Source organism: Aulonocara stuartgranti, assembly GCF_965226115.1.
Source record: "Aulonocara stuartgranti genome assembly, chromosome: 11".
In the NCBI taxonomy this organism is placed as follows: domain Eukaryota; kingdom Metazoa; phylum Chordata; class Actinopteri; order Cichliformes; family Cichlidae; genus Aulonocara; species Aulonocara stuartgranti.
The window spans coordinates 8529625-8548402 of NC_138947.1; the positions used below are offsets into that span (position 1 = coordinate 8529625).

The 18778-nt window shown below is 37.2% G+C and overlaps 1 protein-coding gene across 3 annotated transcripts in view; it reads right to left on the reverse strand.

Moving 5' to 3' along the window:
• Positions 1-2883: 2883 nt before the first annotated feature.
• Positions 2884-18778, reverse strand: part of atg5 (ATG5 autophagy related 5 homolog) — a 49534-nt gene continuing 33639 nt past the window's right edge. For 2 of the 3 annotated variants that reach the window (XM_082552047.1, XM_082552046.1), the window contains exon 8: positions 2884-4636. In XM_082552047.1, the coding sequence (XP_082408173.1) occupies positions 4500-4636 (137 nt within the window). In that variant the 3' untranslated portion in view covers positions 2884-4499. Of the gene's footprint in view, positions 4637-8152; positions 8358-18778 lie in introns of those variants that run through there. The other variant, XM_082552048.1, reaches the window with a different exon arrangement.

Sequence of the window (18778 nt, forward strand, 5' to 3'; positions counted from 1 at the left end):
TGGGAAATCCCATTAAAACGTCTGAGTCAGGGAGATGACAGAGTGAGACAGACTCCTCATCACAGCGTCTACGGCCACAGTGTGTGTACAGTATACAAACACACTAACACAAACACATGCAGTAACACACACATTACCCCACGCCGAGCCCCGGGGTTTGAGTCAACACCATAAACCCACCGTCCCATCACACTTGGCGGCTGAGGAAGCCTGACGTGATGACATGATGTGTGACATCACTCACACAAAACACACAGTTTGGATTAGCACACTGGCAGTGTGACAAAAGACAAGACTGTTTGTGTGTGTGTGTCAGAGGGAAAAATTCAAATGCATGTCTCAGAGCACAGACATACACACCTGTAGGGGGCTATAAATGATCTCTGTAATTATGTGCACACATACACACAAACACACTGTACATTTCAATTACTTGGAAAAAGAAGAAGAAAAAAAATAGGACAAGCAGACACACACATATATATATACACAAACACACACAGAGTGACAGGGCAGCCCAAGGCTTGTCTGGACAGTTTAGTGGTCTCATTAGCAGTGGGTGGAATGCCAACAGATAATTAACCAGAAGAGATGAAGAGCGAGAGGGAGGGTGAGTGTCAGCAGTAAAACACATAAGAGAGAGATGTTCTTTATGAGGTGGATAAAGTAAAAAAGCCAGTGAAACACCAGAGGGGAGCAAAGATGACTCTGTCCTGTCTGATGTTTCAAACCCAAAAGACACAGAAGACACTTTCACTGGGCAGCATTTCGCTCCAGTGCTATAAAGGCGCAGAGCATTATGGCTTCATTAACCCAGCTTTCAACGTGTCTGATCTCACCATGTCTCAAAGAAGTCACAAACTGAATTTGTATTTTTGGAAAAAATAAAGTTATCTTCAAAATCATGTATATTTAAAATAAAAATGTCCTTTTGTTGATTACCTTGGATAATCCAGACATGGAGTTTGATACCATTAAGTTATCTTTTTACAATGAAAAATGGCCCCTTCATGTCTACGTGATGGCCAAACTCTAAAGGTCGGTAACTCCTGTGTATTTTCATTTCTTTATTTGAACACAATAACACACTTTAGTTTTAATAAGTTTATTGGTTGGTTTGGATACATTTGTTCTACTTGTAAGCACACACATTTAGTTTACTTATGTATGCATACCAGTTCATTACTTTGATTTTTGACTGCCCTTTATTCTTTTACTTCTTACCTGCCATCATCCCTGGGAGTTGTCAGACACTGACACTTAAGGTCCCAGATCTGTTATAAATATGCAGAGGCCTGTTCATGTAGAGCTTTATATAATAGGAGGATTGTTACTATGAATGTAAAAATGTACAACTATATGAAGAACAGTCAGCGTTTTCTTTCTGCAAATATATTCAGCAATTTATGGGAAAGCTCTTTCAATCTGACTTTTTCAATGTCTCAATTGCATCTGCATCTGCACAAATACACAAACTTCAGAAACTCTTAGCTTAAATGAACTTTGCTTTTCTGATTTCTTTGTTTCCTTTGGGGTTTTTTGATCCACTGACTGGATGCTGAAACCTGAATTGCAAAGCAGAATGGTCTTGGTGAAGTAACTTCAAGGTTAACCTTGGGTTTTCAGTGTTACGAAGGTGTTTCACTTCTCATTGGAGTACTGGTGACTCATGCTGTAGATGTGACCTGATCGGGAGAAGGTTATGTCCCATATAAGAGAGGAACATTTTTTAAAAAAAAGAAGAAGAAAGAAAGAAAGAAAGAAAAAGAAAAAAAGTCACCACTGGCTGACAAATCAATTCTCCGAAAAATAGTGTCACCCTTCTCGGAAGATCTCTTGGACCACGGTGTGCGAACAGTGCACTTTTAGCTTGTTTTGTGTTTAACCTTTAATACTTTTCTAACATTATACTTTTATCTCCCTTTGTTGTTCTGCTGCCAGTGGACCCATTTCTGATTGGTCATACTTTATCTTGCCAACACTACTTCCTTCACATGGCTGCACTCACGGATAGATTTTAGCTAACAGCAACCTTTGCTTGACCGCTTAGCCTGATTGGTAATCTGGTAAGTATAGCCAGAGAAAGGAAAGATATCCTGCACATGAGGAACTTATTTTGTGCTCTACACTCTCTCATTGCAAAAAAAAAAAAAAAAAAAAAAAAAAAAAGAGTTCAAACTGTTTCACATGAACAGACATAAGAAGTTTGATAGGAAGTCGTATTTTTTTGCCATTTTAACTTCCTTACTCGTATTCATAGTTTTCAGTCACTTGACTGTCTCACCACGCTGGCAGGCAAAACATTACTTTATCATAATGGGCCATAGTGGAAAGTCAGTAGTGCTGCAGGAAAAAGTGTTCGGGTTTTTACCACCTATCTCAAGCCAAGACTACTTGGATCATCTCCCCATGGAGGAAAAACGAAGATATGAAGAGAAACTACAAGTGTTGGGGACTAATTCTGCCCCAGCAGGTTTATCCAAGTTCCTGTAAGTGGTGACGTCTTTCCCAGAGCTCCAGTTCAGCAACATCTATGTGAATCTTGTAGAGAATGCTCACCTTACACTGTTGCCAGAGCGAAAGCTTTCAAAGTATGGAGAGCTGCATGTATTTTCAATCTGGTTGAGTAAATAACGCCACATGTATGAAGTGAAGAACAAGAAAATTATCACATATTATAAAATAATGTTGTTTTATGAGGGTTGAGCAAGTATTTTTGCAATGCCATGTAAATCATTCCTACAGGTTCGCTGTGGAGAAACTCTGAGTGGGTATGTCCCTCTAGCTATGACATCACATGAAACCTACTTCCGTACAGAGCCTTTAAATACATATAGAAGATTTCAGTTTGATTTTAAATCAGTATGGATTAACAATGTCAGATTGATTTTTAATGGCAATTTATTTCACTGTGAACAGTAAAAATCACAATCAAAACAAACAAAAGAAAGTCAAGATGCCGATACGAGAGAGAAACATGGCAACATTTTACAAACTCATCTAGTCATTGCATTCCTCAGCTACTGCCATTATGCTGTAAAAGAAATGCTGCCCACTATTGCCAATTCTCTTTGTGTCAACAAACAAAATTATTTAAAGCATATGTAGAACATGTAAAACCACCACTGCCCCCAACAGACTGCAGACTTAGTGCTAAGTACGCCTGCCGTCTCATTATCTCAGCTGAGTTCTTTAAATGAAACAAAACCAGATGCTCATTTAAGTTTGGCAGTGAAGAAAAGACGCTCTTGCCAAATCTGACAAAAACAGACAGTAAAAACAGCTAAAGAGTGTTGTACTGATGGAAAGATATCAACACCTGCTATTGAAAACACATGTGGATTTTTTTCCCCATGAGTCTCTCAGTAAATGCTTTAGCCTCATTAGTAGCTACGTGATTTTTGAATGTTAACTCTGTGAAAATTCAACATCTCCATTGTTTTTTTAGTAGTAAAAACAGGCTTTTACCATGCCACCATGTCATTTTTAGTTTATGGACATTTGGTTTTGAGCGTTGCAGATTCCCACCATCCACTGGGCAACAAATCTAAAAAATTAAAGACCTTAAGTTGTGCAAAGGCAGTTTTTTTTCTCTGCCAACAAACAAACAAACAAACAAAAAAAGGAATTTCATAATTTTAAAATCAAAGCTACAATTTAATGCTAATTCATCAACAGTACAGAAACACTTTGGACATTCTGATTGCTAAGTTGCTTTTGCAAATAACTCAAAATTCAATGGTAAACAGTCAGCCCAAAACACCTCCTGGGTATGCTGAGATCAGTGAATTATGTCAGTCACTGCTGCCAAAACTCCAAATCAGTTTATCCTCTTTTTATTCAAGCCCACTTTGTCAAATGAATCCGTATTTTTAACCAACAAAAGGTTGTGATGTGAGCTTAAAGTGACTTCATGTGCACACGTCCACACATTGATGAGAGGACAATAAGGATAAAGATGATAATGTGCAGTAAATAAGGCAACTTCAGCAGGATTTGATACACCGCTCCCCAAACTAGAAACAACTCCATTTCCCTGTCTACAGAAAAGTTACCGACAAGACAAGGAGGAAGATGTGTGCCAGATTTGTGAAACAAAGGATTCGTTCACCTCCTCTTCTCCCATTGAGATGTTTGCTTGTTCAGAGAGGAGTGGAAGGAGAAGACGTGGGAAAAGAATAAAAAAGAAAAGAAAAAAAGAACGAGATCCTTTGCTCATTCAACTCTTGCTTCTCCTTGTAGGAGAGGAGAAAGTTCTTTCCTTTTTTAAACAAGTTTTTGAGGGGGAAAGAGGAGGAGCAGTAGTAATTTTAAGAGGATATAAATATATATAGATAAGCTGGAAAAGGGTTCGTAAATATCCCCTTTTGCATCCTTTGCATCCTCCTTCTCATTAAAGAGTTCTGTTACGTTAAGGTTTCCACTAAAAGAAAACGCTGGTCAACTGGCTGGCCAGTGTCTTATCACAGTGACAGTACATTGCAGGAGCAGAAGTGGCCTCAATCACTCGGAGTGGGAACAACACAGATGTGCAGGAAGTTGTCAGGATGGCTAAGGTGTTCGCTGAGCCACTGCAGAGGCGTCTCCAGCAGCGGCTCGATGCCGTGGATCACCACCTGATAACGTTTCTGCTCACCTAGATGGATTGAGAGGGGACAGTTAGTAAATACCATCAGTTATTTAAAAGTACAAATTTACAATATGTTCTTTTCTCAGTGCTGGTTTTCCAAACTCAGTGTTTAATCTGCCGTTGTTCCTGTAATATACAATTACACTCCCAAAAGAATGCAAATTATTTCAATCACAATTACACAAATATTGAAAGAAAAAAACCCAACAAAAAACCCAATACACAAAACAGTGATAACTAATTAAGTTAACTGGCAACGGACCAGTAGGTCTAAATTGAAAAGCGCATCCAAGCGAGTAAAATAGTTCATCAATCTGTAAAAACTATACAGGAAAACAGTTCAGAATAGCATTTCCCCCCCCAATGTGGCATTGCAGGTTAAGGGATTGCACATTTTTATCATGAAAGGATTCAGAGAATATGGAAAGATCACAGCATGCAAGCAACTAGGTCCCAGAAGAAATACTAAATAGATGTGATTCTTAGGCCTTGAGGATGCACTGCACAAAGAAATGACAGGTTTCTGTAAAGGAAACCACTGCGATGGCACAGGAACCCTTCTGAAAGCCACAGTCAATGAAGTTGTTATGCAAATTAAACTAATATACCCGAGATCCAGAAACTCCTGAGTCATTAACATTAAGACGAACCGAAGTGTAAAGGTGTAAAGGTGTCTTGTTATGTGAGCAATAGAATCAAGAACGCCGCAGGGCAAAAAACCAGTGTTGATGATGGTAAGCGGAAGCACCGGTGCACAACAATGTGGGTAAGTTGCACATTCGTGCAGTCCCAATAATGCTCAACAGGTTTTGCTGGCATCCAGTCCAACATGTTTTTGCTTGTTAACAGCAAGAAAATGCTAAACCACTGTTTCCACACATCACACATCAACAGCATGGCTTACAGTAAAAGAGGCTGCCTGATAAACTGTCTGCAGTTTAACTCTGAACAAAACGGGTGCCGATATAAAACAAACAGAGGACATCCCAAAAGACTGGGAAAGTGCTGCATAAATTAATGAACAGGAGGAAAAAACAAAGGAAGAACAACATCATGTGACAATTTAAAAGCAGAAAGGAGAGAAAGAGAGATGAAAAAAATGAAATAACGTGAGAAAGTCAGAGCAGAGTAGAGAAAAGAAAAGACAACGGTGTCAAAAAGAAACAAGATAAAAGCACAAAGACTAGGAAGTAATGCAGGAGAAGCAGGAAAAGAGATGCTAACATGAGGTGAGAGAGACCACATCAGATAGTACAGTAATACCACTGGTGTGGTGGATGAGAGAGAGAAAGAAGAGAGAAAGTATGAGTGGAAATGTGAGTGTGTGTTCAGTTAAAAAGCAAAGTGGCAGTTTATTGTTTTTGTTAACCTGTCACAGGATTCGAATTTTAAACTTTCACTCTGACAGTGCGTGGTGAGTGAGAGTCAGCGTCCTTTGGTAACGCCCATCCCTCAAAGGACCACGACTAAAAACACAAAAAAACGAACGTTATGAGAAACAACTTCCTCAACCTTTTCAACTTGCGGAGGTCAGATCGTTCGTCGAGTGTACATTTCTAAAGATTAAATGACAACTTTTAATCTGTAAACTCCTCTAGTTTAACCAATGATCTCTTTATCAGCAGTGGCATGATGTCCTCTGAAGGAGCTCTGTCAAGTCTGAAGAAATGAGGTGTGAATTTGGAAAATTATTTCATTTTAATATGGGAAATTAAGAATAAAACTCCTTTAGCAATTACAAGCACTAGCTTTTTCCTTTCATCTAAACTACCTCAATGTCATAAAATTAAAAATGGTACAAAAATAAGAAAAGATAATCATGGTAACACAAGAGCAATGAACAGGAGACCACGCCAAGATGACCATCCTTATTACTACTTTTAGCTGTACTTAATACTAAGGCCTTAATAATTAGTACATTTTATATTCTTTCCAACAATTTTTAAGACACAATTACATTTGTTTTAACAGGTTTTAAAATGTTAAAAAATTTCTGAATTTTTATAGATTTATGCAAGTACAGACTTATCCAAGTAGTGTTTGGATGCATGCATACAGCAGCTCAGACTCATTTCAAGCCTCAGACATATTTCTGAAGACCAGAAATGTTTAGAAAAAAAGTATGCACACATATTTTCTACCACTGAGCTTTAATGATAATCTCTTCTTAGAGTAAGGAACTGACCTCTAGTTTTAATATAATAAATTACAAAATCATTACATTTTTGTAATGTGCAGGGCAGTTTATATAAAGCAACTCAAATTATGTTATCTGTTCATATTTTAATTTCATTAAAGTCATAAATATTCTGACTTCTCTGACCAATAATTCCTTCCTGACTGATATTCATGCTTCAAGACATATTTTTGCAGTGAGCAGGCCAGAAGGTGACAAACCTTTTAATTGGCCATAAAACAGAAACTATGTTTAATATGTCAATTAACATAAAAACAGTCACAATTTTTTGGTCCAGTTCATCGTACAGGCAGAAATGACACTGCAATTCTTTTAGTTTAGATTTGAAATTTTAAACGTGAACTTATTTTTGAGAAACCGTTTGAGCTTTTTACCATTTGTACTTTGCATTTGTCTTTGCGTGAGAAAGGCAGACAGTGATTGCCCTTTTCCTGTCTATCACTGTTGTCCTCACACACACACACACACACACACACACACACACACACACACACACACACACACACACACACACTGTTGTCCTCATTCAGTTCCACGTAATATCAGGAGGACGGTTAAGACAGAGCGTTAACTGCCGGTCTGAGAAGCAACTCCACCCCACACCTGCTGACTTACTGGCAAACAGAAACATGCAATAAGTTAAAATGAAAAAGCAATGCAAGTTCTCAGCAAAGGTTTGCTTCTGAAGATGGAGGCTGTGCACATTTAGGCCAGACCTGTGAGCTGCCTCTACTGGTGGCAGCTGGAATTTAAATTTAAAAGCTCTTTAACTGCTTTTATGTAATCCAGTATTGGTACTAGTCTTCAAAACAAACCAGAATTGTTTAATCATTATAGCTAAAGTGCTATTTTAGAGTAACGGTTCATAAGATTACCCCAGCTGATGATTAAAAAAAAAAAAGAGGAATGGCTTGGCCTCTGCATGCTTATTTTAACTGATGCTATGTGCATGCAGGAAGTCTGGTGAATACAGTTTGTGCATGTGTAAGCATCTAAACAGGACTTTATTTTACAGAAATAAAACTTCTTCTTTTTTTAAGTGTTTTTTCTTTTAAACCTCTGAGCACCTAGAAATGCATTTGAGAAAAGTACAAACCATGTAGATGTGAGAGGAAAAAACAAGTTCTAAACAGTGATAACTATTTTGTTTAATTTTTAATTTATTTATGATTTTTCACCATTCATTTCCAGTACAGCTGTTGGTGGAATTAAATTAATTAATGAAATTAATTAATTAATTAAATAAATTAAATAAATTATCTCACAATAGCATTATTAATGCATTTTAAACATAATAAAATATGTTTGAAGATTCAAGAAGTGCGAAATTAAAAGGATGTGTTGTTTACACTTCTGGTTAACTGTGCTCAAACCACTTAGCCACAATCTGAAAAAGAAAGAGGATAAAAAAAACAAAAGTTTTTGTTCTTTTCTTTTTTAAATGTTATTTCTTCTTTGATGACGGCATTTGAAGAGTCCATACTCTGAAGAAAATCATCTTTGGGTGGAGGTCCATTACTTACAGATGAGCTGTTGAGGAAAAAACAGCTGAACTGAAATGTGTTACAAGGAATTTGAAAAGGAGAAAAATGTTACGCAAAAAAGAAAAAAAAGAAGAAAAAAAAGAAATAGTGAATGTACAGCGTGCAACTAAGAAAGGGCAGCTTTTGGTTTAAACTTTACACAAAATCCTTTTAGTAAGGTCGTATTATGGTCCTACAATGCACAATCCTCTCCATAGTGTCATCTATGAGCAGCAAATCTTTAATGTGTTAAAATATAAACCAAAAAAACAATGAACCTGTGAAAATCGCCAGAGGCTGAAATTGATCATTCTGAATCTGCATTCATTTGTACTGTGAACAGTGAAACAAAGTACATAATTGTGACACCGTGTTAGGGGGGTGGGGATAATAATGTCCCAAAAAAAAAATTCATGAGAAAAAGTGCAATTTAGTTCAAAAGCACAGAAAGTAAAAGGTGAGATGCTGCTTAAGTGACAGCAAGAGTGAAAACACACTTTCCCTGGTTCACTCATTTAATCGCGCTCTCTCTCTCTGCTTTACACGCACTCACAGACACAGACACACACACGCCTACACACACACACACACACACAACACATTTCTGGGTGGTATTTCTTAACCATCACTAACCTTTACCCCTTGCCTGACAACAGAAAGGCAGATGGGGGCGGAGGAGGCGTATTATCACAGTATCACTATGAGAAATCGGGGAAATTTGCAATGGGCCACACCCCCCAAAAACTCTCATACATCCATACACTACTCAAACACATAAATATTACTTTAGATCATCACTTTAACCACCTGCACCCAAATTAGTCAGACGAATGTGTGCAGTGTCACGCTAAAACCCACACAAATTCATACAGTATTTGGGAAACACATGAGAAAAAAAGCAGGAAAAGGCAAACTGAATTGCCAGTAAGGTCAGCCTGGGTTGATGACTTTGTCTGCAAAAAACACATCGAACATCTGCACCACTGGAACAGCTGACACATGTTAAGCCAAAAACAATTGACACAGTTAATTAAAACAAGCTTTTTTCCTTTGAACCACAGAAACATATCATATTCGTGTTATATGAGAAGGAAATAGAGAAATAGAGATAGCGCATATGTAACCTACTTAATCCTTAACTTTCTAAGATGACTTAAGGTCATCAAAATACAGCAAAAGACTGTCAAAGGAATTGAACTTTGTAGAGTGCTAAAATAGCCTTTAACCACCAGGACATTGTCAAAGCAAGTAAAATTACCTTTTGTCCCTAACATTCTTGCTCATCAAGTTCATTTTATTATGTGCATGAAGTACTACTTATCCTCACAACTCTCACCAGCCAACCCGTGTAATCTCCTTGTGATCGGTATATGGCCGTGGCAGCATGAGCAACCTCTGGGTGACCGGCTGATCACCATAATTAATTACAATCAGTTGCCAAAAGCAAAAAAAATTCAATGCAATCACCGGACAACCACTGATATTTTTATTTTTTTTTTAAACTATTAACCAGGAGGTTGCCATCCTATTTGTAATCTAGTATGACAGAGCCATAAGAAAGCATTTAGTGACTCAGATGATGCCATAAGGATTATGGAATGGACCATAATTAATAAAGAGCTCTTTAAAATCCAAATTAAATGCCACAATCATCTTTTTTCCAACCAGTATGCACTTTTTACACATTTATAACCAGTGTAGAAAAACTAGTTAATCATGCATTTCTTTAGATTTGGAGAGGAAGTCGGAGTACTGAGGAAACCCACGCAGGCACACGGAAAACATGTGAACTCCAAACAGAAAGGCACCAGCCGACCAGGAGTTTCAAACCCAGAGGCTTCTCGCTGTGAGGCGCTAGTAGTAAACCACTGAAAAAAACATGGGTATTTACCAGGAAAGCATATAAAACGGAGGTGTTATGAAAGACACACAATGTGAACTCTGAACTAGAGCGGGGTAGAAAATGAGTTTCTAAGATGGGCTGACACATTTTTACAGTTTATATTATTACAGCTTGATAATATATTATCATATTTTTTTCTGAGAGCCGTGCCAGCGTCTGTATGCCTCTTCTCGTACTACCCTGTCTGACTCACACCCCGCCCCCACACACCCTCTCAATCTCAAGGTTGCTCTCAAAGTTCCCTTGCAGCACAAAGGAGCACAACACAGGTATAGTGGTAAATAACATTTGAATATTGAAATTGGAATTTAACTTGATGTTAAAAATGCATGTGTGCCAATATGGATGCATACATAGTTTTACATAAGTTTTGCATAGTTTGTTGATTTGTAGAAACATGCAACTCCATTTACCTCGCAGAAAATGGAGTTGCTGGTTACCACTGTGAGGCTGTGGCATTTTAGCAGGTTAGTTTGGTTCCTGCTTAACATTTTGAAACACCACAGTAAGACACATAAGCTAGGAAAATGAAGTCGTGGTAAAACCAGCAACTCTTACGCTCTCTCTCATGAGAGCAAGACCAAGTTACTTGTCATGAACTGCTGAGTGAAGCAAAAGGTGAAATGAGTTTATTTGTGAGGTAAAGACCATTAAAAAGGGTAAGAATGGGTTGTCCACAATGTCTTGTTAGAAAGAAATCCCTTCAAACTGAGGTTAAATGACCCATGAGCAAGCATTCTGGCAGTGACACAAACAACAACACTAACCTGTTTTTTAATGCCAAGAAAAAAGGTGGTTATATTCAAGATGGAGAGTTTGATTCCCCCTCAAGCAACCAGAAGTACAGGTATAACCGTCAGAAGATGTGTCACGTACAGAAAAAAAAAAAAACAATGCTGAGGAATATCGTACAGGAATAGAGATTTAAAAGTGATGTTTTCCCGATTTGACTAATACAGTTCTGTGAATCATTCGTGTGACAGCTCTGACCATTAACACCGGGAAAAGATCTTTTTGAAGCCAGCTGACAAGAATTAACACGCAGATCTAGTCATCAATATCCAGCAGCTCTACTGCTAAGTAATAAATCACCTGCTTTTTTTCCCTGTCATCAGCATTTTAAATTGTATAATTAAACTACATTACTATGCTGTAGTGTGCAATTCCAGCTTCTGATTTTCATAAGTACTTTTTACAGACAAGAAGATAACAATCCATTATTTCAGTATTTTTGGAAAAATATGTTTGGAAAAATGTTTTGTCCAAAGGACAAAAAAAATCCAAGAAACGTAATCAGTGATGATTGTAAATATCTTTAAATCTCTGTAGTGGAAGTTGCTTAGTGGAAGATTTTCCATGTCCAGAAATCATGACCACACCTGCTAAAAAGACCAAACAGAGTTTATGGTTTAATAGTAAGTGCTCAGTTGGCTCACTCCAAATCCAAATCAGTTCATTAATAATAACTCGTTTACACAGCAAATAAACAGTCTAATCTATATGAAAAGAAAAAAAAAAAAAAAAAGAAAAAAAAAGAAAAAAGAGTAATTTGTTTGCTGACATACACACACACCCTGTGGTTGAGTAGTACCCAACTGCTGGCCAAGAGAACATGTTTTGTCAACCAAGCACGGCCAAAGACTATTTAGAAAGACCGCAATGCTGCAGTCTCCTCACAGCAAACAGCGGCTGACTGCATGACTGGCAGCTGGTCAGACTTTCTGGCTGACAGAATGAATTACTAATGACTAACTGGTGGATAAAAATGACTACCTAGCTACTGAATGAAAGCTGGCGAGTCCAACTCTCCACATGGAAACACTTTCTGTGAGTATTACGGAAATCTTACTGATGTACTGAAGTATGCATGCAGGAATTTCGTCTAAGTTACAGTACATATAAATACAATAACTGAAAAATGCCTTGACAGTCACCACACAAAGATCGCTGTGTGACTATTTAAAGAAGGTTCAGTATAGTGCACGCTCATGGACACTTTATTAGGTATACCTGTGTCAAAATGCCTTGTTGGTGTCAGAGGTCAGAGGCCCGTCTGCTTTGGGCAGTGCTCATTGCATACAATGGTACTACTACTACTACTACTACTACTACTACTACTACTACTACTACTACATTTGCTTAACAAGTTCACCTATTGAATCCTTGAAAACGAAGACACAAATCCTTTGGGGGTGACATAAGGTGAACACCACAGCTTTGCCTCAACATTGTTGCTCATGTACCCATGATCTGATGGCTGCTTCCAGCAAGATGAAACACGATGTCACAGAGGTCAAATAATGTCAAACGGGTTTCTTGAACATGATTATTAAAATGGCTTCCACAGTCACCAGATTTCAGTCCAATGGAGTATCTTTAGGATGTGGTGGAACGGGAGATTCACATCTTAGATGTGTAGCCAAAAAATCTGCAGTAAATGTGGGATGTTAATATTATGAAAAAAACTAGGGCAGTTATAAAGACAAAAGGGTGTCCAAACCTGTACTAGCGAGGTGTACCTAATAAAGTGGCCTCTGATTACATGTTTGAAGAAAAGTCATCATGTAATGTTACTGTCTGACACATTTTAATACACCGTTAATAATTTGTTATTCATTTCATTTATGTCATGACATTTTCACAGTCTGGAAGATTCAAAGATTCATGTATATTCTGAAAATAGGATAGTAATTAAAAACAAAGGTGTACGCAAATAAAATGACCTAATGTTCTGATGAAGGCTGCAAGGCTGAAATATTAACATGTCCGTTGACATGGCCAAAATAAATTGGTGAAACTGATTTTCATTAGGTTTTGTAAAGATGCTATCCATTTTCTTTTTAGGTATTCAACATTGTACCTATATGATTTGGGTTTAGCACCACAGATTGTATATAAAATTTACAATACAGTGGAACCCTGACTTACGAAAATCTTCGACTTCCGAAAGACCCTCGGGAACAAATTAATTTCGTAAGTCGAAGCACCCATTGCGCCTTTTGAGTGAACAATAGGCTAAAGGCTAATTGCTAACTGCAACAACAATACGTCATTCAAGTGGAACAGTGAAGCGCATGTACGAAAGCCAAGGGGGTTGTCACATGATTCGTAAGGCATTGTGGGCATTGTAGGCATTCTGGGCTCAGCTAATCAGAGCCAGCGGCTTTCATTACGCGGGCATTTTGCAGTAACGCGGGCAGAAATATTGCCGTTAAGTGCCTTCGTAACTTGAATTTTTCGTTAAATGGGGTATTCGTAAGACGGGGTTCCACTATATGTAGAAAAATATTGCTTAAAACATTTTATTGGATCTTACTGTGAACTTTTGATTTAGCAAATTATTTCTTTAAACTATCATTCTAACAGCTTTTAACTTCTGCTCAGTCATATGGGTATATGAAGCCCCTGTACATAATAGAAATAAAGTAGGCAGTATTTTAGATAATGACCCTGAATGCTAGAGTTTCAATATCTTTTTTCTACAAAACCACTGACCTTTGATAAAAGCTATGGTTTTCATATGTTAACCGTTAACCTGCAGCAGCACAAGAACTGTGATTAGAAAAAATGCGAAATAATATATCTTAATCATAAGTGTCTTGATAGAAATTAATCATCTTTACCACACACTGAGCTTCTGAAAACACTGTGCTAGAGACACATTTGAGTCAGAAACAAAAACACTCCATCCACATTATGTTTTGTGGACTGAGCTTTTATTTGTTTAATGTACAGAAAATACAAACTTAATTTTAGCCCATACATGTAAAACTGACTTGACTTTTGAATTAATGCAACCGTAGCATTACATAAACTGGTCGGCAACACTACAAAAGTTTTAGGACATTTTGATTACCACTTTAAATATAAAACAAGCACAAACTTGCAATCACATTAAACATTATCTCTGTTTAAAATCTGCAATAAGGTGGTTGAGTTTATTAACATCACTGTATTGTGATTACTGCAATGAAAATATCAGTCCTAAATGATATCCCATTATCCATAGTTTATAACTTCTTTGACAAATCAAATTAAATGTGATTGTATATTTAAAAATAGACTGAGAAATATCCATTTAGAATAAGTTACTGTAACCCTATCTCAAGGAGTTTAGTGCCGTGGTTTTGCAAACGAAACCCGTCCCTACCGAGTTTACATTTTTGCTAAACGTATCACTCATACTCATACTTCAGTGACCTGAAGTGGCTACTTTTACTTATGGTGGCAGTGTTGCTGGTCTGCAGCATTCAGATGTGTATTAACACAATGAAAAGACATGGTCTTAGAGAAGCAATTGTTGCTGTCCATCAGTGGGGTTATAACAGATCACACAATTTGAAGTTTGTTACCCTATAGTGAAAAAGTCCTACAAAGCTGGTTTTGTTCATCTGGATGCAGCATTTTCAGTGAGAGGAACGCTATATCACACTTCTAAGTGACTTCCTCAGTCTCAGCTGACAGCAGGTTTCCCCAAAGTTATACACGGTACAGTTGCACATCAACTGAAACTAGTGCCGTTACCTAACAATGAGCCATGAGCTCAGTTTCATGATCATAAATATGCAGATTCTCATGATCACTGTTCAATGACCATGAGAATTCTCTGTTAAGCAATGGTGCTAGTTTTAAATGTTGTGCAACGATGCTATTTATGAGGCTGGGGAAAGCTGCAGTCAGCTGACACTAAGTCACTTGAATGAGTGATGAAACATTTCTCTTACTGATAACACCGTTTATAGAGAAACCAAATTGACTTTCTAGGATTTTCTGACCTTGGTTATTTAGCAAAAATCTAGCTATAAAGTGACAAAGATGAAAGAGAACTTTGCGCAAAAAAAAAAAAAAAAAACCCCACCCAAAAACAAGACAGAGCTACATTTCAGACTTTAGAGGCCTCAGTTAACATGTTAAATCCTGTAATTCATGACAGTCAAATCATGAAAAGGAATGAACAAGTGTGGCTTATTTGGCAGCATTGCCAGGGGAATGCCCCACACACAGGACCTGCGCACCTTGCAGTGTAAACCATTGAGTAAACCATGGACTCTTCTGTATACCAAAGGATTCTTGGGTCAACTGCGGGGCCGTCTACAACTAAAACTTGCCAAAAATCATGCAACAGAAAAATAATCCAAAGCATACCAATAAATATACATAACAACCAAAAAAAACGAAGAAATAATATGTTGTAATAGCCTGAACTCCAGACCTCAGCTGGGTTGCTTGAGCAATTTTGACTCAGACAGTCAGAAATATTATAATTCTGATAATTTATCAGTACATATGCATATTTTTATTTCAATGTATAAATACAAAGCTGACACTTGTGAGACTTTAGAGGTGTGAGCATCACGGCAGATGCCTTTGTGTCAAAGTATCTGAGGATAAAACACAGAAAAGCATGAAGGAGATTTTCCTGGTCTGGCTTTTTATAGCAGATAACTGTGTTAAAAATATTCTGCAGTAGATCAAAAATGGAAGAAAACATGAATCGACATATGAACATTAACTGATGCTGCTGAAGTGAAGCAGGGCAAAGTTATAAAGCTAAGCATTTTGCAATTTGGGATAATTTGTAAAGGTTTACATATCTTCGATACTGAACAGCATAAAGCCTTTCTTGTGGGAGGTCATTAAAAAAACAAAACAAAAACAGCAGCATAATGGTGGAAGTGTGATTTTATTATGGTGGAAGCAAAACAGCAAAAGTAAGAGGGAATTAATGACAATGTTTATCAAATGTGAAGTGTAGTTTTAGCTGGTTCACTGAATTTGGGTCAGAGAGTGACAAAACCTCCAGCATCAGAATCTGTGAGATGTTGGCTTTCAGCCCCAATGGCGTGTCTGTGTACGTAAACGATCCGTGTTTTGTGTTTACGTCTTTTACCTGCTCTCATTTGCTGTTTTAGCTGTTTGGTGGTTGTTGAAATAGTTTTGTGAGCTTTAACCTGAGATTCTGGCGTTTCTGGGAAAATACATTTAGATTTAAAAATCGATTCAGGATTCAATACATCGATATCATTTTATTCAAGCTAAAAAAAAATTTATCGTAAAATCTATTTTAATTAAAATGCTGATGCAGGACCTCAAGAGAGCAGTGCATATAACCCGATCATATTGTCCACAATAATAAAAGTATTCATTTTCACGTGATGTAAAAGTGTTAACAATTTAAGTAAAGTTATCAGTGATATAATGATTCTGTGTATCTACTTTTGCACAAACAACAAGACAAAACCAGACATGTTTGAGAATGAAAGCGATGTGTCAGCCTGTGATGATTGTTAATTAGAAGTGAGCTTCTTGAGCCTCTGACAAAGCACAATACTCTGAAAGATATGCAAAGAAAGTGTTGCCACTACAGGTGTAAACAACAAATTTGTTTCAACAGATGGCAAAGACTCAACATCAAGTACAACCAGATTATGTGGGAGGAGCATGGTATCATATTTATGTTAATAATTCCATAGAAGAGACGCTAGAAGCTGGTGATGTGCAGCCCAAATGTAAGCAAATGACTCAACAGACCATTACTGGAGAGCTCATAAATTATCACTTCATATGACAGTAAGAACAAACTGTAGCTGGAAATTAATCACGAAATTACACGGTAGAAAAGCAGCTGATTAAAGAGCTCAATTCAAGTTACAACATTCCAGTTTCAATTTTATTATGTGACAAATTACTCATTCACACCTGAATGCATGGCAGGTTTGCTAAAAGAAAAAACAGTGCAACTCTTGCATCATGTACTGCTAATACATTTGAAGGGCAGCAGGACAAGTACGTGAGTCAGTGTGCAAGAGTTATTGTTGTTGTTTTGTGTTTTTAATTATATGAAAATCCTACACAGGCTGGTAAAACTAAAGTGTTATTTTATACTTTTACACTTGAAGTTGCAGTGTCTATTGCACCATAATGCTGCTGCTGCTGGTGGTGGCACCTTGTGGTAAAAAATTCACACTTTGAATTGCGTCATCATTGACAGTAAAACTGGAAAGGATGGGTGGAAATTGCCATTCATTTTACAATGTTCACTGTCCACCCCCCGACATAGAGGTCGGCTATTTAGGATGTGTAATACACTTGAAACATAGTGAGAAACCTACTAAACATTATGTAGATAAGATAAACTATGGCAACCATGAGTAAAAAAACAAGTGTATATGTTATTTCAGAGAAAGTAAAACACATTATTGACTAGCATCTTCCTCGTTATGTGGGAGGGGTGAAGATGGATGTTAACTTTCACCCTCTGAGTGCGTTTACCCATGCTGTGAAGCGTAGCCCTGACATTCTCCCAGTCTTAATGTCACACGATTTATATCATTATATTATCAACAACCCCTTACATTTTATTGAACAAGATGTAAAGGCCCACAAAAACGTGAATGCTTATCAGTATTTTGTGTGAAGATGGGCAACAAACCCCAGCCACTGGACTCTGCCTGGAATGTAGTTACTGGGTCAAGTGGACCCCGGTCACTGCTTGGGTATTTACCTGATTTTTATTCCATTTTGATATTGATACATCTGTGCATTATCCTTTAAAACTGTCAACATAGCTCATTTGTGATTAACAACAATAATACTTGTTACAACAGTAACTTGTTAAAGATAGCCATAATTTTCTGTCAGTAAGTGCTGCTGTTAGTTTACCCGTGTTATCTGTGAATAGTTCACCCCTATTCACGATTAACACAGGAACTTTTTATTTTTGACGTGGCTCTATCATGAGCAGACTTGCACTTAACAAATAAACTATCTAATGATGTGACGTAATCAAAATGCTGATCAAAGGGAAAGTAGTTAAAACTTTTAAGACACTAGAATCTAATGCTAGCTGACATGATGTTACCTTGTAGAGTTATGTTGTTGATTAGCCATCAACAGTCAGCTGTCCAAAGATGGGAGGGTCGCATGACTTATCTGCTGACGATAACTTATTGTGATAATATCAAAATTTAATTAAATATGTTCATATAGGATTTCTTATGTTAGAACCCAAACTTCAGTTCATGAGTGAGACTGAAACAGAAAAGTGATTAAAAAACCCTCTTTCTTGATGCAGAATATAGGGAGATTGTGAGGCAGAAAAAAAGAAGTAGTCATAATTTCTATGTAAACTTTCTGAGTGACAGGATATGATCGCTACCACTTATCACATCCAATATGGTGCCCGTGACATCACGTCCAAAACGTCCATATTGTCAGAAATACTATTATCAATTTCGTTTAAATATAGTGCTGTAATTTTTAGGCTATATTACTATATAATATATAATGAGGCTTACATCAAGTTATTACTGCTAAAAGTGGTTTTACAAGTAACTGAATCATGGTATGTGCCTATTTTCTTTCACAAAGTGCTTGTGCATTTTGTCTTGATTTTTTTAATTAAATAAATAATGACAAGATGCAATATTTTGTTCATGTGTTTTTCATCTGAGCTATGTCTTTTTAACACCTTGTGAAGACTAGACAAAAACAGTCTGAAAGAATTAGGCAAACAAAAACATGGT